Source organism: Aspergillus welwitschiae (genome assembly GCF_003344945.1).
Source record: "Aspergillus welwitschiae strain CBS 139.54b unplaced genomic scaffold BDQ94scaffold_13, whole genome shotgun sequence".
Taxonomy (NCBI): domain Eukaryota; kingdom Fungi; phylum Ascomycota; class Eurotiomycetes; order Eurotiales; family Aspergillaceae; genus Aspergillus; species Aspergillus welwitschiae.
This window is the reverse complement of record NW_020798707.1, coordinates 45,713-66,421: the sequence shown is the minus strand read 5'-3', so window position 1 is coordinate 66,421 and position 20,709 is coordinate 45,713. Positions and strand designations below refer to the sequence as shown.

At 51.9% G+C, this 20,709-nt stretch overlaps 8 protein-coding genes across 8 annotated transcripts; 3 read left to right on the top strand and 5 right to left on the bottom strand.

Moving 5' to 3' along the window:
• Positions 1-459: 459 nt before the first annotated feature.
• On the top strand, positions 460-3,687 carry cdc48 (AAA family ATPase CDC48; the record flags this gene model as incomplete). The annotated part of the gene is made up of 6 exons (XM_026765925.1): positions 460-754; positions 822-849; positions 918-973; positions 1,035-1,284; positions 1,353-2,844; positions 2,895-3,687. Coding segments are annotated over exons 1-6 (2,459 nt in total), but the record flags the coding sequence as incomplete, so codon positions are not given.
• BDQ94DRAFT_141919 (uncharacterized protein) lies at positions 3,688-4,048 on the bottom strand. The gene has a single exon (XM_026765924.1). The coding sequence runs from the start codon at positions 3,928-3,930 to the stop codon at positions 3,760-3,762; it is 171 nt and encodes a 56-aa protein (XP_026627050.1). The 5' UTR covers positions 3,931-4,048; the 3' UTR covers positions 3,688-3,759.
• Positions 3,932-4,522, bottom strand: BDQ94DRAFT_169566 (uncharacterized protein; the record flags this gene model as incomplete). Its single annotated transcript, XM_026771323.1, has 1 exon — positions 3,932-4,522. The coding sequence occupies one exon, from the start codon at positions 4,520-4,522 to the stop codon at positions 3,932-3,934; it is 591 nt and encodes a 196-aa protein (XP_026627049.1).
• Positions 4,523-6,325: 1,803 nt separating this feature from the next.
• On the top strand, positions 6,326-7,470 carry BDQ94DRAFT_141916 (kinase-like domain-containing protein). The gene has a single exon (XM_026765923.1). The coding sequence runs from the start codon at positions 6,375-6,377 to the stop codon at positions 7,332-7,334; it is 960 nt and encodes a 319-aa protein (XP_026627048.1). The 5' UTR covers positions 6,326-6,374; the 3' UTR covers positions 7,335-7,470.
• Positions 7,471-10,475: 3,005 nt separating this feature from the next.
• Positions 10,476-12,090, top strand: BDQ94DRAFT_169564 (adaptor protein STE50; the record flags this gene model as incomplete). The annotated part of the gene is made up of 3 exons (XM_026771322.1): positions 10,476-10,743; positions 10,820-10,981; positions 11,054-12,090. 3 exons carry the CDS (start codon positions 10,476-10,478, stop codon positions 12,088-12,090), a joined length of 1,467 nt encoding a protein of 488 aa, XP_026627047.1.
• Positions 12,091-13,472: 1,382 nt separating this feature from the next.
• On the bottom strand, positions 13,473-13,925 carry BDQ94DRAFT_141912 (uncharacterized protein). The gene has a single exon (XM_026765922.1). It carries the CDS (start codon positions 13,783-13,785, stop codon positions 13,594-13,596), a length of 192 nt encoding a protein of 63 aa, XP_026627046.1. The 5' UTR covers positions 13,786-13,925; the 3' UTR covers positions 13,473-13,593.
• Positions 13,926-13,939: 14 nt separating this feature from the next.
• Positions 13,940-17,662, bottom strand: BDQ94DRAFT_178050 (Na+/H+ antiporter Nha1). Its single transcript, XM_026773048.1, has one exon. The coding sequence runs from the start codon at positions 17,246-17,248 to the stop codon at positions 14,054-14,056; it is 3,195 nt and encodes a 1,064-aa protein (XP_026627045.1). The 5' UTR covers positions 17,249-17,662; the 3' UTR covers positions 13,940-14,053.
• Positions 17,663-18,750: 1,088 nt separating this feature from the next.
• On the bottom strand, positions 18,751-19,089 carry BDQ94DRAFT_22117 (uncharacterized protein). Its single transcript, XM_026775256.1, has one exon. The coding sequence runs from the start codon at positions 19,007-19,009 to the stop codon at positions 18,806-18,808; it is 204 nt and encodes a 67-aa protein (XP_026627044.1). The 5' UTR covers positions 19,010-19,089; the 3' UTR covers positions 18,751-18,805.
• Positions 19,090-20,709: the final 1,620 nt, after the last annotated feature.

The window sequence follows — 20,709 nt, the reverse complement described above, 5'->3', positions numbered from 1 at the left end:
TGGGCCAAACCAGGCTGACTGATGCCATGCCCTGGTGGCTGTCATAGAAGCACTCTGCGTATGCATGCAGGGAGGACGGCTGCCTCAGGCACAAGGTACAGGTATAGTGTTACCGGGCGGTGCAATGCACACGCATATCCCCGACAGTCACAGCAGAGTGAGGGGGGCACAGTGACAGTGACTCATTTTGTGCAAAGAATTGCGGCTTATAAAGCAACGATGGAGTAGCAACACCAACGACCCCAGATAAATACTAGTTAGCTGTAGTAGTTAGTGGTAGTTTCAGTTGGGGGACGATCAAGAGTGGATACTACCGGCTTCCATACGCTTCTCTCTCCTCCCCAGGCGGTGGCGGCAACCGGGTTTGGTGGCTCGTGAATCTGCAACAGCTTAAGTCATCAAGCCCCGGTAGGGCCTGGCACTATCGTCACCTCTTAACTGGAGCTCTCTCTCTGCCATCCTCCGATCTCACTTCCAACTCCCTCCCCCTCTGCCATCCCATCTCATCCTTCCAATTTACTCCCCTCCCTCCGGCATCTCTTTCGGTCTGGTGGGCTTTGTATCTCTGTTTCGTTTTTTCATTCCCCTTCATTTTCCTCTTTGTCCCTGTTGCCGAGCTTCACCAAATCCGGTACAGCGACAGTCCTTGATACGTACCCAAGTGTCTACGTTGCTTTACGCGCCTTATCCAAATCTCCCTCAAGATGAGCGCAGAACCCGATCACACCCACGACAAGAAGAGGGTGAACCTCCAGTATGTGATGGAACTTCCTCTGGCATCCACTTCTCCATCGTTCCAAGAAGCTAACCTCATCGCACAGTGACGCCTCCGGCGCCGACAAGAAAGAGGTAAAGACTTTTGCCTGCACAACGGGAAGGGACCTTGATGGCGAATACTGACAACCACCGCGAAATAGGAACTCGACACCTCGACGGCTATCTTGAAGAAGAAGAAGAAGCCTAACTCCCTCATGTAAGCTAGTTCTGGCCTTGGTGCGGGGATACTGGTTGGGTACTGACTATCTGGGTACTAGTGTCACTGATGCCGTCAACGATGACAACTCCGTTATCGCTCTCTCCAACAACACAATGGACACCCTCCAGCTGTTCCGGGGTGACACCGTCCTCGTCAAGGGCAAGAAGCGCAAGGACACCGTTTTGATTGTTTTGGCCGATGATGATCTTGATGATGGAAGCGCTCGCATCAACCGTGTTGTGAGACACAACCTCCGTGTCAAGCACGGCGATATCATCACCGTTCACCCTTGCCCCGACATCAAATACGTGAGTTCGACTACTCTCCAGCGTTATCCAGGCGACTTCTTACTAACCTCGCTTGTTATCACCTACAGGCCAAGCGTATTGCTGTTCTCCCCATCGCCGACACCGTTGAGGGCCTGACTGGCTCCCTCTTCGATGTCTACCTCGCCCCCTACTTCCGCGAAGCCTACAGACCCGTGAGACAGGGAGACCTGTTCACAGTAAGAGGTGGTATGAGACAAGTGGAATTTAAGGTTGTTGAGGTGGATCCCCCAGAGTATGGTATTGTGGCTCAAGATACCATCATCCACTGCGAGGGTGAGCCGATCCAGCGCGAGGATGAGGAGGGCAACCTCAACGAGGTCGGTTACGACGACATCGGTGGCTGCAGGAAGCAGATGGCACAGATCCGTGAATTGGTCGAGCTGCCCCTTCGCCACCCCCAGCTCTTCAAGTCCATCGGTATCAAGCCTCCCCGTGGTATCCTCATGTACGGTCCTCCGGGTACCGGTAAGACTCTGATGGCTCGTGCTGTGGCCAACGAGACCGGCGCTTTCTTCTTCTTGATCAACGGTCCTGAGATCATGTCCAAGATGGCTGGTGAATCCGAGTCCAACCTGCGCAAGGCCTTCGAGGAAGCCGAGAAGAACTCCCCTGCTATCATCTTCATTGATGAGATCGATTCCATTGCCCCCAAGCGTGAGAAGACCAACGGTGAAGTCGAGCGCCGTGTCGTCTCTCAGCTTCTGACCCTGATGGACGGTATGAAGGCCCGCTCCAACGTTGTTGTCATGGCCGCCACCAACCGCCCCAACACCATCGACCCCGCCCTCCGCCGTTTCGGTCGTTTCGATCGTGAGGTCGACATCGGTATCCCCGACCCCACTGGCCGTCTGGAGATCCTCTCGATCCACACCAAGAACATGAAGCTGGGTGATGATGTCGACTTGGAGACCATTGCCGCCGAGACCCACGGTTACGTCGGTTCTGATCTTGCCTCTCTGTGCTCCGAGGCCGCCATGCAGCAGATCCGTGAGAAGATGGATCTGATTGACCTTGACGAGGACACCATTGACGCTGAGGTCCTCGACTCCCTGGGTGTTACCATGGAGAACTTCCGTTACGCCCTTGGTGTCTCCAACCCCTCCGCTCTGCGCGAGGTTGCCGTTGTCGAGGTGCCCAACGTCCGTTGGGAGGACATTGGTGGTCTGGAGGAGGTCAAGCGCGAGCTCATCGAGAGCGTCCAGTACCCTGTCGACCACCCCGAGAAGTTCCAGAAGTTTGGTCTTTCGCCTTCCCGCGGTGTTTTGTTCTATGGTCCTCCCGGTACTGGTAAAACCATGCTTGCCAAGGCCGTGGCCAACGAATGTGCTGCCAACTTCATCTCGGTCAAGGGTCCTGAGCTGCTGAGCATGTGGTTCGGTGAGTCCGAGAGCAACATCCGTGATATCTTCGACAAGGCTCGCGCCGCTGCTCCTTGCGTTGTCTTCCTGGATGAGTTGGATTCCATCGCCAAGTCTCGTGGTGGCTCTGTCGGTGATGCCGGCGGTGCCTCTGACCGTGTTGTCAACCAGCTCCTGACCGGTAAGTTTGTTGCCTGTATGATACATGAGTAGTTACTAACTTCCAAACAGAGATGGACGGTATGACCTCCAAGAAGAACGTCTTCGTCATCGGTGCCACGAACAGACCCGAGCAGCTCGATGCCGCTCTGGTCCGTCCTGGTCGTCTTGACACCCTGGTCTACGTTCCTCTGCCGGACCAGGCCTCTCGTGAGAGCATTCTCAAAGCCCAGCTCCGCAAGACCCCTATTGCTGGCGATATCGACCTTTCCTTCATTGCCAGCAAGACCCACGGATTCTCCGGTGCTGATCTCGGCTTCGTCACTCAGCGTGCTGTCAAGCTTGCCATCAAGCAGTCCATCGGCGCTGACATCGAACGCCAGAAGCAGCGTGAGGCTCAGGGCGAGGATGTCAAGATGGAGGACGAGGAGGTTGAGGAGGAGGACCCGGTGCCGGAGCTTACCCGGGCACACTTCGAGGAGGCGATGAAGTCGGCCAGACGCTCCGTCAGCGACGTGGAGATTCGCCGGTACGAGGCGTTTGCTCAGAGCTTGAAGAACTCGGGCGGCAGCAGCTTCTTCCGCTTCCCGTCGGCGGGTGAGGTGACGGACAACAACACGTTCGGTGAAGCCGGCAATGACGACAGCCTCTATGACTAGACTGGTTGCATGTTTCCAAGTTAGTTATCCATCTGCACTACTACTACTTAGAAACAGCGGGTTTTGAGGCCGGGATATAGCCCCGGTTCGAATTCGTATTGGGTTACCGTTTCTTTTCCTTTTTTTCCCTTTTCCTTTCACGTTCTAAGATTGCGAATATCTGTCTCGCATACTGAGTGCCATAATATAAGCTTAAAGAGTAAATGAATTGCACGTCTTGGTAGACACCCCCACTGTTGTACAAAATAACGAGGCATGTATGTATGCCCATGCTGGTATCAGGATATTGCAACGCCATCCGTAGTAAACCATAAAGTAACGCCGTAAAGCAATAAGCCAGGGAATATAGCCAGGAAAACTGCCTGACAAGGACCAAACACCATACCAACACGCCACAAAACAAACCAACCCCAACAAACAACCACACAGTATAACAACAGACACCACATATTATTTGAGCTTACTCCCCGTCTTCGACTCCTTCTTCACCTTCTTCATCGGACTCGCCGTATCCCCTCCTCCATCCTTACTATTCTTCGACCCTTTCCCTCCCCCACCACTCCCACCCTCCTCCTTATGCCCATTCTCAAGATCCCCCAGGATATCCCCCCCATCCTCCGCCACCACCACCTCTCTTAACACCTCCTTCAACGCCCTAACCCCCTGCTCCACCACCGACGACGGAATCCTCACATCAAACGATTCCAGATCCCCAATGCCGCTGCCGTCCTCTTCGCCACTATTCCCATTGCTTTGTTTCGCTTTATTGGCCTCCACTAAGACCGGATGCTTCCTCCCCTCCGCGGACGCTACTACCGCCTCGAACACCTCGTCGAACCGCTCGCATCGCCCGCCGCGGAGGAGTTCTTGGGCCAGTTTGCGGATGCGTTCTGTCCACCCGAGGCGCTGGAGGGAGCTGAGGAGCGTGGCGTGCAGGTCTTCGAGCGCCGGAGTGCTGGTTAGGTGTTGTAGGAGGTCGGATTCGAGGTCGGATGAAGATGGGGAGGTTGAGGCGGGTTGGTTGGGCGAGGAGGAGGGCATTGTTGGTTTGGAGGATTGGGGTTGGTTGAGGTGCTGTAGTGGTTGAGTCGAGATGACGATAGGTGGGCGCGGCGCGAAGTGGGATGGGGGTGGTGTAGCGCTTGCGTTGTATAGGCGGTTGGGAGAGGTCCGGACGGGGACGTAGGATTGCCTGAGCTAGCGCAATAGGTATCAAAGTATATATATACACCCAAGTCGACGGTGGCGTGCGACTTGCTCGTGGAACGAGATACAATATCTGCGATCGCGATCGGTTAGCGGGTACGGTTCTGGAAAAGATTGCGCGGACTGGAGTAGCTTTGATGGTTCTAAAGGGGGAGTAATTTTCTTGTCTGCACCTTACCTGTCTGGTTCACGATGTGATAGGGAGCGTCGGAGTAGGTGAAAAGCAGAAAAGAAGGGAGGGGGTTGAGGAGAACTTGGGGGCGAGAATAATCCTAGTCCGGGGAAAGGCGAGCCTTGCGGTGGTCGGAGGTCAGCGCAGGAACCGCCGATAAGATGAGTTGCCGCATCCGATATAGTGCCTCATATGGGAAAGCCCGTCATTGGCTCTTATCATAGTAGGTGAGTATGGGTTATAAAGATATGTTTCATTGGATTGTTGTCCCACCAGTAAATTATCCCTATAACCAAAGGAAGTGTACAAGACGAAGCAGGTGGTATGTGGCATACTACTTTCCTGTGTGCCACTAAGTTTGTCACCTCAATAGAAGCTTCAGTTTGTAGTATCTATTGCGCTAAGCTGTTGATGTCCACAATCCGCAATCTATGAAGTTGGTTACACACGAACAATATTACCATGCAAGTTGAACTCTAACTACTTGAGATCTTTACCCTTTATCACAATAAACTGAGTGGCAATACTTTCAGATCATGCTAACCTGCATACACACTACTCGAACCCTACATTTTCCTATTTGATCCACAAAGAGAAATTGAACCATCCATGAACTCCTAACCAAGATGGCCTTACATCACGACAGCAGGAGGTGGCCCGCCAACTGAATATTACACTGCGAAAGATGATGACGTATCGTTCCACCACTTCAGCTTCCAGACTGGAAGCACGTCTTTGGTGTGTCACCTGCCGATCTATGAGTTAGATTTCATAGTACTCGTGATTAGAAGAGAGTAAACAGACCAGCCTGTCTTCATAACCGCAGGGACTCCTTGTCGCTCCTCAGCCACACAATTTGGACATTTATTGATCCGATCAGTCCATCTACCCTGGGAGGAGTTCTCTATTCCTGGACAATCTGCCTTTCCGCAGGGTATAACCTCCTCTGTTATTGGCATATTGACGGTGTGAGCGCACTTAACGTAGCGGGTCGGAGTAGGGAAAACGCGCCAGCACACCGTGCCTATATAGTTGCTCTTAAAGATTGATGATTTCTGCCGGTTTCTCCTTCCAAATGCGACCTGAGCAAAGGATAAGACTGTAAGCGCCGCGGGGAGGGGGGCCTCAGCTGAGCGGGGTCACTGCGTTGCGCCAGTGTCCAGTGCGCATTGTATACTATTTCATGATGGTGTTTTGGTGGCACAGCACGATACATTGCGGACTTGACCTCCAGTCAGATAAGAACGTGAGTGGGCGTAGAGATTCACTCATAGGACTATTGAGTTGGAAAAGCAGTGTTTTCTTTGGCATAGCAAGTTATTGCAACCTTCTGTCCTCTAAATCATATCTAGATGTAGTTGCCGCATAGAGGCAGACAAGCTCCCTGGTGACTAAGCTCTTGCCTCACCTGCAGCACATGACGGCTGGGAGCTCAGGGGTCTTATATCCAGAACCCTTGCGATGAAAGACTAGACAGCACCCAGTGGTGAATCAATTTCGCTGAGTTTATCAATTATGAGCGACGATGATGGCCCCGAGCTCATCGGACTGGGCCGAGTTGGACGCGTGATGCGCTTCGGAGACATTGCAGTGAAAACGGCTAACATATGGACTGTGCCCGACAACGCGTCTGAGATGACAATAATCAGCTATGAGCAAACGACTGAGCTTAACAAAGAATCATTAAAACATGAAGGGCATGTGTATTGCCACCTGGGGAATATTCCGGGCGTAATAAGGCCCTACCAGGTCTCGGATACCGAAATTCGGATGCCATATCTACGCCAGGGTCCACTCAGCCGCTATCTGCGCACTCATCGTGATGGCGTGGACAACAATCGACGATTAAAATGGCTCCAGGAAGCTGCACATATCATCCGTCGAACACACGATCGGCGGGTGTTAGTATCCGATATCGCGACACGGAATTTCCTACTTGAGGAGGATCTGTCTCTTCAGATGTGCGATTTCACCGAATCAATCATTGTCGCCAATGATAAAGATATGGCCGACTTCATATCCGAAGACTTCGTTTCAGTCAAGTCCGACATTGCGCGCTTTGGCTCGATGATGTACGAGATAATCTCCGGAAATCAGTTTGAATTCTACGTCATACCCGACATCGAGACCGACCTGGATGATGATCCAGGGTCTAAGACGTTCAAGACGTGGCCAACCGCTGATAAACTCCCAGTTACGGACAATTTGTTCCTGGGAGATGTCATCAGGAGATGCTGGATTAGGAACGGATTTGTCACCATGCAGGAAGTTTGTCACGCCTTGGACAATTTTGATCAAGGGTCAGCAGCCTCAAAGGCTTCTAGAGACGCGGATAAGGAAAAGATGAATTGGAGGCATTTCCTGCGCTTAGCAAGTCCGGTAGCAACAGCAGTTATTCTTGCCATTGTCATCGTTCCACGACTTCGTTTACCGTGGCGGACGATATCCGCCTTTCTGCCCTCCATCAAACATTGATTCTACGATATCCTTTCTACAATGTACTCTAATGTAATTAATATGATCTACTGTGAGACACCTGATACTCGAAATGTCAAATCTCACATACGCTTGAGGGACATACTATGCGCTCATAACAAATGAGAGGCGCCAGACTTGGTAATTCTATCCAGGCAGTCGACGTAACATCTATATAATCTATGATTGAAGATGCATCTCTATAAAACTCCCTAGCTAGGCCGCAGCGCTTTATTTATTTATTTTTTTCCAGCCATCAGCTGGCGCTACCCCATTTATTAGTTAATGCCTGTTGACTTTGGCTATGTCATACCAACCGCCTGCTGAGTATCCGTCCTTGGTCTATGCCACCGCACCCTACAATATTACGGAAGGTTAGCCGCCCGGCATCGCATCGCGTCACACAGCATTGCAGCTCCTCCGGTTGGCGTTGGCTATAGGCGTAAATAGGCGCGCGCGAGAGAACGCGGGGCATATTCTGAACAAGGATTTTCCAGGGTATGTCCGATATAAATAGCATCCAACGGCGGTTGGCGCATCGAATGGACTGACCATAATGCAATCATTGCGCCGGGGTGGGTATGGGTATACATATACATACTATACCATACTTACGTAGACATACATGGGCTCCACTGGGCCTCGAGGTGCCAATAATCACCTCCCATGCTGCAAGTAAACAACAAGGAGGAATCAACGCTGTTCCAGATGGCTGGCACACCCACATGTTCGTGTAAGGTTTGCTGCGTTGCCAGGGATTGAGGGTGTCACAACCGGATTGGAAAAAAGACACTCGCGGGATGGCTGGTTCTTAGCTTTGCAAGGGAGGGATGCTGATAAGATGTACTCGGTAAGGCAGTTATCGTCCGTCCTTCCGTAGTCCACATGCAGCGTGTGTGTACATGCAGGAAGGACCAGATCCGGGCGCTTGCTTCCTTGATTCATGTCGACAGCGCACGGTGAGGGGGTAAGGAATATAGCACGGTGCTGATTGAAGGAGACACTGCTTTATTTTTCATGCGTGCGAAAATATGCTCTTACTATGGATCGGATATTTTTGACCCCGGTTGATGTGATCGGCGTGGCCGATAGCAAAGCTCCTGAGAGATGGTGAGTATTGAAATGGTAGACTATATGTGTGTTATACCGCCTCAATAGCGGCGGCTCAATAGTAGAACACAGGCGTGCTGTGTTGCCCAGGTTGCTCCACAGTAAACCCGTTCGCTTGAAATATTCCTAGATGCAACGGATGTAATTCGGTGGTCAAGACTAGAGACCCGGCCGTTTTCTGCAGCGCAGGACTAAGTGCCATTGACTCCTATGCTTCCTACGTAGGACCCTCGTTGAATATACGTAAGCTCTATCATCTACTACTAGCTAGGTGGGGATATCGATGGTGCAAATAGACTTTCTACGGAGAGTCAGGCACACGGAGACAAAGCCCTTCGGCGATAGTATCCGAGGAAAGTTAAATATAGAACCGCGGCCATCCAAGCTCAAGTGGATTGGGGGTAAAAAAAAAAATGCTAGAAAAAAGGGGCAAGGGGAGGAAGATGATGGAGACGAGTGGAAAAGAGATTTTCTGATGGAGCCAAGGATGTCCTTGCATGGACAATCATCGACAGTTCAGCGTCGAGATGGGGAACGAATGGCACGATGACAGCGGAGGATTCGGACCCAGAGAGCATCCGAATACGTCGAGGCTCCGGCACTATTGAATTTTGACAGCGCCTGGCTTGAATAATAGTGGGAATAACCAACCCCCCTCCGTCCACTGGCCGTTAAGCCTGCCGAGCGATGCTTCTGGTTTGCATGAACCCCGATCGAAACTAGTAGCATTTGTGTGATAATAGTGCTGGTGACTAGGATGGGCGCTTCGTTAGTGTCCTCATAATCGCACGGAACTTCAGCCAGGGGATGGGCCCCGTCCACCATTCGTCTCCTCTTCTCAATTTTCGATTTTCTACTTGGAGAAGTGTTGGCGCTTGGATCCGGCGATGGCTCTCCTTTTTTTGCTTTAACCCTGGTTTTTTCGTTGGAGTATCCCACCCGTTGTCTGCAAGATGCGTCACTGAGAGGTTTTGCCCAGAGTCTGGCTGGGAACGAAGCAAGGATGAGGGATCCATTAACGGAGCAAGTACTAGAGAGGGGGTCGGACTGAGCCGATAAACGGCCGACAGTAGATACCGTAGATCCCATAGATCCCCATCATATAGGCAGACGGGGGATATTGACTATTCCACTGGGAAGATCATAAAAACAGATGACTGAGCTGTCTGTATACTTTAGAAACTACTTACTATCCACAAGGAAAGTGACTTGCGGGAGTCCAGACCGGCATCACGTGTGGCGATCCAACTTTAGAAGCGCCTCTTGGTTTTCCCGTTCGGCGGTTCGTTGGACTCCGCGCCCAACCAGCTTCTTGTTCTGTTGCTGCTGCTGCTGCTGCTTCTTCCCCGTCCATCGCTGCCTCTCATCTGCTTGCTCGAACATCCCAGTTCACCCAGTCTCCCTTCCTCGTGGCCCTTGGTCTCTTCTTCGTCGACCAACCAACTATCATCAACGAGGGTCTTCTCCCTTTCGCACTTCTCATCATCCGGTTGGACCCCCAGAACTTGGCCGAGCTTCCCCGCTCTCGCTGTCGCTGCATGCCTTGTTGGCCTCAGGATCCCCCTCCGCTCCTCTTCCATCACGGCCTCTTTCCATGCTTCCTCGTCTCTTCTACTTCGTCACCTCGCCTTCTTCCTCTTTACTAGCTCTTTCACCCTCCACTATCTCTTAATTAGCTTCTTCCTCCTGAGTCTCCTTCATCAGAAACTCCGCGCTTCGCAGCTTCGGTCCAACTTCACTGTCAGTGTCCTTATAATTCACCCGCTTGCCGTCCCTCCCGTTCATGTGGCACGCCTGCTCGACGAAGTTTGGCTCCCAACACTCATCATCCGGGTCGGTTAGTCCGTGATTGACAACTCCAACGCCTTCTGTGCGACCGGCTCTATTCTTTGTACTCAATCTTTGGCGATCTATCTCGGGTCTAGAGGCTGGCGCTTCGCTGAGTCTGCTAGCCGGTCCGACGTCCTCCCCAGCCCCCTCCTCTACGTGTCTCCGGGCGTCGTCACCGGTTATTGAATGAATTCATTCGTCATGTCTCTCCATACCTCCTATCATGCCGACTCGGATGCGGACGACGAGTACGAGCGCAGCGTGATCACGTCCCCTCATCTGGCCACCGACTCCGAGGCCTCCCCTTCCGAATCAGAATTCCCGTCAGCAGAGCATACCCCCACGACTTTGGCCAATGTCGACGACAATCCCCGATCGCCTCGGACAATCATCACCGAATGGACCGCTGAGGAATGCGCCAACTTCGTTGCCGCCCTTGGTCTTCGTCAATACTGCGCCGCTTTTCTAGGTAAGTCCCCAAGGTATCAAAACAAAGGCGCTAAGGCTTTCGGATCACTGACTGCGTGGTGTTTGTATTACAACAGAAAACGAAATCGTTGGCGAAGCGCTCATCGCCCTGAAACATGATGAACTTAAGGAGATGGGGATCGCGAGTGTGGGACATCGATTGACTATCTTGAAGAGTGTATACGAAACGAAGGTCAAGCAAGATATTCCGATTGACGCAGATCATTACATTCCACTGTGTATGTCCACTGAATTTCTACTATGCAGGTGCTACCTGTAAATCGACTTGCTAATGTGTCTTACATCGACAGCCGCGGACCAAAGTATGAACGAAACCGCCACTCAGGACGATATTTCCCGGTTGATTCGGTCCATCCGCGTACGCGATGACCGTATTATGTCTATGGAGTCAGAGATGCGACGGATTGCAGAGGAATATCGTCGACTGCGCGAAGAGCTTCTTCCCGTGTTCAAGATGGCGAAAGACAAGTCACAGCCGTTGCCCCCGCCTTCCTCTGTGCCAGGATCCGGCTCGGAGGGATACCATGATGGGCCAACGCTCACATCTCCGTCCGGAATCACGCTCCTGGATCGTTCTGGTAGTATTCTATCTCGGACGTTCTCCAAACGTGGCCACAATGGAGGCACTACTCCCAAGACCAACTCCCCTACCCACATTCCCCCGTCGATCCACGAGGGCCGCATGTACAGTGATGGGCTAGATCCGTCCACGGCAAATTCCTCCCACTTGACTATGCTGAATGGCAAGTCGCAATTATCTCCAGGCATTCCGTCCCCGACCTCTCCAGGCAATCAATACGCTCCACAGACCCTAGCCTCCCGGGCATATACCCAACCGAGTTCTAGCAGCATAAACCACGTCTCGCATAACCACCACGACGATGCTACGGCGTCACAGTCGCGGCCAGAACGTCTGAACCCTACACCAACACAATCTACACGCCCCGACATTCCCACTCGTTCAGACTCAAGGGCGACTCAGGATCCACCGAGCGTGGAAATCTTCAAGTCCTTCCGCGTGTCGATGGACGATCCATGCCACAAGGTTCTTCCGGCTGCGCTCAAGAAGTATAACATCAACGCCGATTGGAAACAATATGCACTATACATTGTATATGGTGACCAAGAACGATGTCTTGGGCTCGAGGAACGACCACTCATCCTGTTCAAACAGCTCGAAAAGGAAAGACGCAAGCCCATGTTCATGCTACGAAAGCAGGTCCATCCCATCGATAGCGGCATGTATTCCGGGGGAGGATCTGCACCGAATAGTGCTGGCTTTGAGGGACGACAGGCACAAATTAATCTGCCCGGCGGCGTGCTGTGAGCAGCACACTGCAGCATCATTCTCGATGGAAGCATCATCACGTTTAATTGTTGCTTGAGATACCCCCCGGACCCTGACATGGGGTCGTTTCATTCCTCTCATTCTTCTCGATCTTCTCTCAGACCATTTGTGCGGGCTTCTGTCGTTGTCTCAATTCATATCATCATCATCATCATATCAGCGGTGTTACGGTGTTGGGGATCCCGGAATAGGAAAAGCTCATAAATCAGCGTGGCATTTGTTGGGTTTCTCTCTGCACTATTATCTCTTTCTACTTACCGGCTACCTTATGTCTGAGTTCAACACATACTACTTACCATCTTAATTTCTCTGAATAAACTTCTGTCTACATTTACTTCCAACTTGTCTGCTTCCGGGTCCATGCAGCATTCATAGTGAACTTGCACTTACCTATGTCCACTTCATATATTCTCCACGCATGTTTTGAGAAATATAGGCATAGTATAGATAGACGGCTTACGTTCACCCTAGCATAGTTGCCCATCTAATTAGAGTCACGACATGATATCCTCAATTCGTGCACTACATAGTATTCTGTTCGTATACTAAATACCTTGTCCCACACCCCAAATGAAGTTCCCTCCTTACTCTCCGACATATTACTATTACGAGGTATGGCCTAATTATAGACCAGAAATATCTACTTACTAATGCTCCGAAGATATCATGATCTTAATACTCCTCACCACCCCCTCACAAATAAATAACCTAGTACTAGTATCATAACACCATCTAATAATACTTATATATATTCCCACAAATCCAACTAAAATCATATCACACTCGTCTATTGTGTTTACGACTGACTCATTCACTCTGCGTTTCGAAGCGAGAATAATGGCTTAGACCTCCCAGGAAGGATGCTCTCTACTTATTTCTACTACTATAACTATTTATGAATTACTCTACTTTGTAGCAACTATGATCCTGGCATTCTTCTTTCCCGAGGTACGCCTGCGGGCATAGCACATCCATTAATGGCTTGAGTGAGCATGTGGGATAAATATATTAGTACTTATTTACTAAGTAGATATGATATGCTAACATGGTATGGTTCTTGCTTGATTGGGTGCAATTACTACTTAGCTGGTACTATTACTAGTAGTACTGCAATGTATCGTTAGTAGTAAAACTAATAGTAACTGAATGATGGGTTTCCACAAGTCTGGGGTGCTTGTTATCATTACTATCCTGCTAGTAGTTAAGGGGCCGAGAAAAGCATATTTTATTGCTGTGGCGTTACTACCGAAGTCAGGATTTGATAGTACCAAGTTGTGGCTCTACTATCTCACTGCTGCACCAAAGTTGCTATCACTAAGTAGAATGACCAGGATGAGAATGGAGAAAGAGCAGAGTGGAAACTCTGAAGAAAATAATATACTATATCATATATGTACTTATATGTACTTCGTACCCATTACAAAATCATGGTGCTAGGCGTAGGCACCACATGTCAGCCAATCCATCCCATCCATCATTCTATCAGTCAATAACAGTAGCAATAGTACTGATCCACAGTACACAACAACAAGAGGCAGCTGGGCTGAGCTGGCCGGGTTGCACAGCGCGGGGCACCAGCAGGCGGTGGGACAAACAAATGCAAGTAAAAGGGTAAAAGTAGTTACACAAAAAAGTGAAAGCGCGCTCTATACATGATCGCATCCAGCCATGCATGCAAAACGAACTCCAGATGCTCAAGAACAAGCAAACCCATAACCGAGCTCTAGGAAGGACCTGCTGATTCTTGGCTCAGTAGAAAAGAAGAGCTTTCTACACCGCAAGGTTGCGTTGGTTTCACCGCCCTCCCCTTTTATTTCCCCCCTCCCCCCTCTCCTTGGGCTCTTATATTATTTCTCCTTTGAAAGGATTACCTTTCAGCTTCACTGCCCAAAGTTCACTTTTCCCCTCACTCTGTGTTCGCTGCATATTTTGCGATTTTGTCTTAATTTTCACGGCCCTTCTCGCCGCCCCAGGAGATGCTCCGTCGGCTCTGACTGCGACTGTGTCGGTTGTATGGAGAATTATTCTCTTGTCCCTCACTGGAGGTTTCTCCCGACTGTTGTCTGCTGGTTGGGGGCTTCGTGCCGTCGGCAAAGGAGACCTTCGCCTCAGTATCATTGCCCTCATCATCCGTGTCTTCTAGAAGAGCATCCGGATCGTCAGAATCCTCCGAGTCATTGATTTCACCAAGTGCAGCCAGACGACGACGGCGTTCCGCTGGCGTTTCACCTGTGTCATCCAAGTCCGCTTGCTGGGGAGGACGAGTGAGTCCGGCCGCTTCGCGAAGTTGGGCGGGCGGAATACGTTCCGTGCCATCATCATCGGAATCCCGTCGTGACCGGGGACGCGATTTCGGAGACGTGGATGTAGGACTGAGGTGGGAACTGCGACGCTCTTCGGCTGCTGTGCCACGTGTGAACCGTGCCAACGAAGCGGCAATGTCGCCGGGCACTTCCACGTCCGATTCGTCGTCCGTGAATTCGCTTCCGGTGCCGGATTCGTCATCCTCTGCGACGGGGGCAGGGGCAGGCCGCGAAGCCACTCCGGGGTCTGATCGGCGGCGCTCTTGCGATTCAGCCTTCTGAGCCTCCTCGCGAGCCACCTTCTTTACCCGTTCGGGGGCGTCGGTCTCTTCGACCACATCACGACGTGCTTTGGGACCAAGGTTACGGATCTGTTGAGCAAATTCATGCTTGGTCATGCGGCGACCCTTGTGCTCGACGCCTCTCTTGCCGACATCATTGTCATCAGCCAGGGTGAAACGCAGACCATCATCCGCCAGCCAGTCGTCTTGAGCAGCCTTGCGGGCGGCCTGGGATGACTCGCCCTCCTCTTCCATGCCGAACCACGTGCCCATTCTTGTCAGTCCGCGACGAACAGGAGCATCCGTCTCAGGTTTATCCCCGGAAGGAATGGAATACTTCTTGATAACTTCTCCATCTTCGTCCTCCACGATGATGGTGTTGCCGAACTGGTAGGCGTGAGCGGAGCGACCTTTGGCCTTGGCTGGCTTTCTCGATGCTTCCTCAGCCTTCTTCTTCTCATCAGTCTGTTTGGCCTCCTTGGCCTCTTGGTCGTCGGCACGACCCTTCCCAAGCCCAATCCACTGGCCAAAACGCTTGCGAGCCTTGTCCAGCGGGTGTCCGGTCTTTTCGCCAATGGCCTGCTCAATCTCCTCTCCTTCAGTCTTGCCATGAGGCTGGCTGCGCGATTTGGCGTATTCATCCGATTGTTGCTGCAACTTCTGGCGTTGTTCTTCCATATGACGCTGTTGCTCCTCGGTGGACATATGACTGATATCCTCAACCTTGAGAACGTTGCCTTCTTCATCTTCCATGACCATGTTGTGACCTTCCAGATAAACTTCGAGCGCAGGCTCGCGTCCAAACTTATCGGCTTCCTTGGAGGGCGGGGAAGCCTCGCGTTCGATCTTGTCGCGCTCCCTGGATTCATCGCTCTTTTCCTTTTGCTCATCCGACTCCGTCTCCAGTGGGCGTTGAGGGGCAATAGCTGACTGACTGATCGGGCCACCGGCGCCGTCGGTGCGTCTGCGACGTCTGCGGCGCCTCCGCGCAGATCTACCACCCGTTGACTCGGTATCTTCGTCGCGAACCCGACGCAGGAAGTTGCCTGGTACACCAATGGGGGGCAGCGTCCCTGGAGGATATTCCGGTTCATTCGAAGATTCGTCCTCATCCGGTTTCCGGAACGACATGGAACCTTTAGCAAGAGATTGCACGCGAGGCAAGCGGTTCATCCAGGAAGGACCCTCCTCGTTGGCGGTGGTGTAGGACAGCGTGATGGTCAAGGTGTTGATGCGCTTTCCTAGCGTAAACACGGCAATGGACGAACCATGGACCAGGATCGAGGAGATGACCATGAAGGTGGTGACGGGCCAAATCAGCTGGATGATATAGTAATTATGACTGCCCGGACCCGGTAAGTCCGACTCGGACCAGGGCTCGGTGCTGTCTGATTCTAGCTCAGCCCGGGCCAGGATAGAAGCGAAGATTGCGCCGACACCAATGGGGCCGAAGTGGCCGGCAAACAGGGCCTCGCGCCACGTTTTCACATCCGGGATGATAGGTTTCAACATCAACATGATCGGGATGCGGCGGAAGAAGATGACAAGGATGGCAATGACTACAAGCCGCCAGGGCACAAGGCCGATGTCCGGGTTGTTGTAGTCCTCCCAGGGGACGATGGCTCCGAAATAGACAAAGTAGGCCAAGTTGAGCAGGAGATCGATGACGTTAGACACGTGCGATTCTTCTGTTTTCTCTGTAAACCAACCATCGTTACTGAAGCCGACGCCGGCCGAGAAGCCTATCAGAAGGTCGTCCATGCCCAGCAGACTGCCTGAGCCGGCGCAGAAAACGGCCAGCACGAAGTAGAAGACCAAGAAACTCTCACGGTCAATCAAGCCCTTGCGCTCGGCGAATTTGATCGAATGACGCGCGAGGTAGCCGATGACGAAGCCAAAGATTGCGCCGAAGACGCACTCGTAGAGGATGGTAATGCAGAACCAGTTGAGCGACACCTCCCCGGCATTGGGGCGGTAGCGCCAGATGTAGAATCCCAGGTAAATGAAGGGGAAGGCCATGCCATCGTTGCAGCCCGACTCGGCAGACAACAAGTCTCTCAAGTGCTTGGGAACCCGTCGCGCGAATTTACCTTTACCTACGACGGACGAGGCCAAGACGGGGTCCGTGGCGGTGACGCACGCGGCGCACACGAGACTCTCCAGCCAAGAGAGGGGAGGCACCATCCACCAGATAAAGAGACTGGTCACCAGCCAGCCCCAGGTCATGACGGGCACCAGCAGCAGAAAGACGGATTTCCAGTGACGTTCCATGTACGCTTTGGGCAACTCGACGCCGACGGCAAAACACTGGACGACCAAGACGATGCGAGAGCACTCGAGGGTGATCTTGTCGACATTGCCCCACGAGTTGGGATTAAACAGGTTGGCCGCATGAGGCCCGAAAATGATACCGCAAAGGGTAGCAACGGTGGCTTCACCAATGTAGAGCTTCTCCTTGACGAACAAAGAGCACAGCATGAACAGACTGGTAAAGCCACCCAGAATCATGTAAGCCAGATGCGGCTTGTCGATGTCCAAATGATCCCACGCCATGGTTGCGACGGGCGGACGGAGGGTCCGGGAACTACTACAGCGGTCGTGCGGCGGGCGCTTGCTCGAGCTGCGGGATGGCTTGATTTAATTCCTCCCCGCGCAGCCCGTGATCTTCACCCCGATATAGCCTTGCACCAGGCACCGTAAATCCCGGGTATACCTCCACCGATCGGACCAATGCGCAATCAAGCAAGGGAGATCCACCTCAAAAGTTGACCAACGCGCCGGGTTCCCGCATACCTCGGGGGGTCAGGAAACGCGGACCGAGCTGAAGGCGACGGACGCCGCGGAGAATAGGCGAGGTCGGAGGAGGATAGGGAGGGGGCAGGCGGCGCGGTCGTTCCAAGGGCGTCGCGGGTGCGTTCTGCAAGGGGGGGAAGGAGATGCCTAGGTGAGCGCTGGACGTGAGATAAGTTCCGGGGAAAAAAAAGGAAAAGGGATGGTAGCAGAAGGGAGAAAAAAAAGGAAAAAGAGTTGGTCCGTGTAACTATCGAGAGAGAAGGTAGACTATGAAGGTGGAAGTGAGAGAGAGGTTCCGGGCTTACCAGAAGAGGCAATCGATGGTTTATCCGGATGATCTCCGATAATGTTGACCGACTCCGCCAGAAAAGGAAACGCTCAAGAAGGAGAATACCAAGATAGAGAGTAAAAAAAAGGTGAGAGGGTTGCGGTCAGACGAGGTGAAAAGACCGGGGAGTTATGGAGGAGTAAGTAGGAGGAAAGGTGTCCCAAGAAAAGAAAGGGCGGGAGAAAGAGAGAGAGAGAGAGAAGTAGAGAGACGGGGAAAGAGAGAGCTCCAAGGTTTCTCAGCCCAGCGCAGGACCAGCAACACCAAGGCAGAGAGAGCGTGGAGGGACAAGAAAAAACCAAAAACGACTGGGCGTCTGGGCAAAGGCTGGCGAATGGCCGGGACCAGAAGACCGGAAATTTCCTTTATGAAGGCGATAGGGATACCAAGACCACAACCAAGCCCGAGACCCAGTGCCCGAGCGGCATCGTGACGCTTGATTTGATGCGAAGGTTGGGGGGGGGACACTGGATGCAGCCCAGCACCGAAACGTAACGAAAGCGATTACGCAGGAAAGCGACGGGGCGAAGGAATCAGAAAGCGCGGATCAGACCGGGCGGGGAATGGTGCGAATAACTCTTTTTCCTCTCTCTCTCCCCCTCTCTCTGCCACTGTAACTAAGTTAGTTTGGTAGTAAGAGGAGGAAGCACAGAGCGAGAGGATCCATGGTCGTTCGCGGAACGAACAATTTTGAGGCTTGGCGGAGCGGGACTCTCGTTTTTAGATTGCTTCGTTTCCTCTTCTCGCCCGTTTCTAGTCAACTTTTTCCCTTCTACTGTGTACTGTACACATCTTCATCTCACTCTGGCTTACTTCCTTCATTTCCCGAGTATCCCTTGGCAATGACCAAGAGTCCGGGTTGGCATCCCACTTGGTAACCTCGCGTAAAGCTGAACCCGCTCTCCAACTCTTCAACTCGGCTTCTCTCACCCGGCATCTCCGGGACCTGCTTCCATCCATCCATTGATAGTTGCCCCAGTCAATACTAGTCACGATGTAGATACTAGAAAAGTGGCCGATGTGCTCAGTTCTCCCGATGATTCGACATAAATCAGCAGTACCACCTGTCTATTTTGCCCCAGACCAGTTCCTCCGATCTGACCTACCGCTGGGAGATTTCCCGTGTAACCTGGAGAAAGATAACTCGATAGATGGATTGGTCTAGATACTGTAACCGGCCAATTCTGTGGCATGTATCAGATGGAGGATGCAGGATAAGCTTGATCTCGTGTCAAACCTCATCTCCAGGTCCAGTTCCATGACAGGTGGGAGACCGTGTCACCAGTCACTGGTCACCAAAACATCTTCCTCATCATCCATCATTCATCACACACACCAGCTGGTGCCAATCAACTACCATGACGCCATGCAGCGATAGCGCCTCTCTCTTTCCTTTCTCTTTTTCCCACTTTTTTTGGCCCTTTTCCACATGAGATCGGTGCTGCACCAACATCTCCCACCTTAACCCGCTCGGGCAAGCCGGGGGGGCTTATCGCTCTTCGCCCTGCGAGGCTGCCGAGACTTTTCCTGCCGGTCTTTATTGGCGGTGAGAAACACTAGACCGTTAGTCTCACTCCACAGTGGGGAAGCAGCCCCTCTTGCACTTCTTCTCTCGCCCGCCACTTACGCTGGGTCTCCCACGGTCTCTTTCCGCTTAGTACCAATCTGGTAAGTCAGTGGTAGTTCAACCCACCAGGTTCCGTCTCCATTCCCAGGTCCAGCGCTCTCCGATTACTATCACAAGGGAAAAGCACTCTGATTGACTGTTCGGAACTGGCCTAGTGTGGACTAGATCCAGCGAGTCAGGTACACCAGATACTAGAACAGGTACACCTTCGCTTACTCCGCCTGTTGCCCTTCATAGTGGACTCAACCACTTGGGCTCTTTACTGGAGCACAGTCAGATTCGACTTGAGGGTGCTCGCCATACCACTCAACTTATACAGAATTGATCCCAATGTCTATTCTGGTGGGTCAGAACCGGAATTGAGCGGATGAAACCCAATGGCAGAAATCCAAAAATAGGCATTGTCCCTCTACTGCATACGAGAAACCTCTCGATATGTTTAGAAAAGCATGAAGCAGAAACTGGAAGACGGCAAACAAACTGTTAATCCACTTCCCACAAAACCTACACTATCCCGACGTGTCCGGTCTAGACAACGGCAGCCATATCCTATGCAGATATTCCTTGTTTGGTAGGTAATGTGTGAGCGTGACAGACTGAAAAATGCCCGCTCATGACTAGCCGCGCCAAACACTTGCGACTTGCATGATGAGTGGCAGGTGGGCTGTGCAAACAATTGACTCTGCTCTATGCTATTACGGCGGTTAACTAGCGTCTACACTGCAGAAACCCGAATGCCTTGCAACTGCATGAGGAAGGTAGATATGTATGGTAGGTATGCGTATACTGCACCGTACTTTCAAACCCACGAAGTGTGAACAAGAATAAAGTTCACAGCAGAGCCCAATCCAATGCTCGTTTGCCTTAGCAGGCATGGAGACCCAATGCTAGCCGTTGAGTGAACTGCATGGAGACAGATTTTTTTTAGGTTGTCTACTAGCTGCAGGGGAACCACAGAAAGCGATCCAAAGAGACACAGAATGGATAGGTCTATTGTGCTCGCCACGAGAGATACTAGTTGACTTAATGGAGGCAGTCTCGAGGGTCTCCCACCACCATGCCAAATAAGCTTTGAGACAAACTCAATTATGTCTACATTTCATTTAGACTCGAGCCTGTGCCCCTTGCCACCCCACGTAGGAGGGCGCCAGAACACTACAGTAAGAAGGAAAAGCATCATTGTGATGTTGCTGAACTCTATCTACTAGTCGTCTACTGTTTGGCATACTACTACTAGTCAAATAGCATCACTACATTTATACTCTT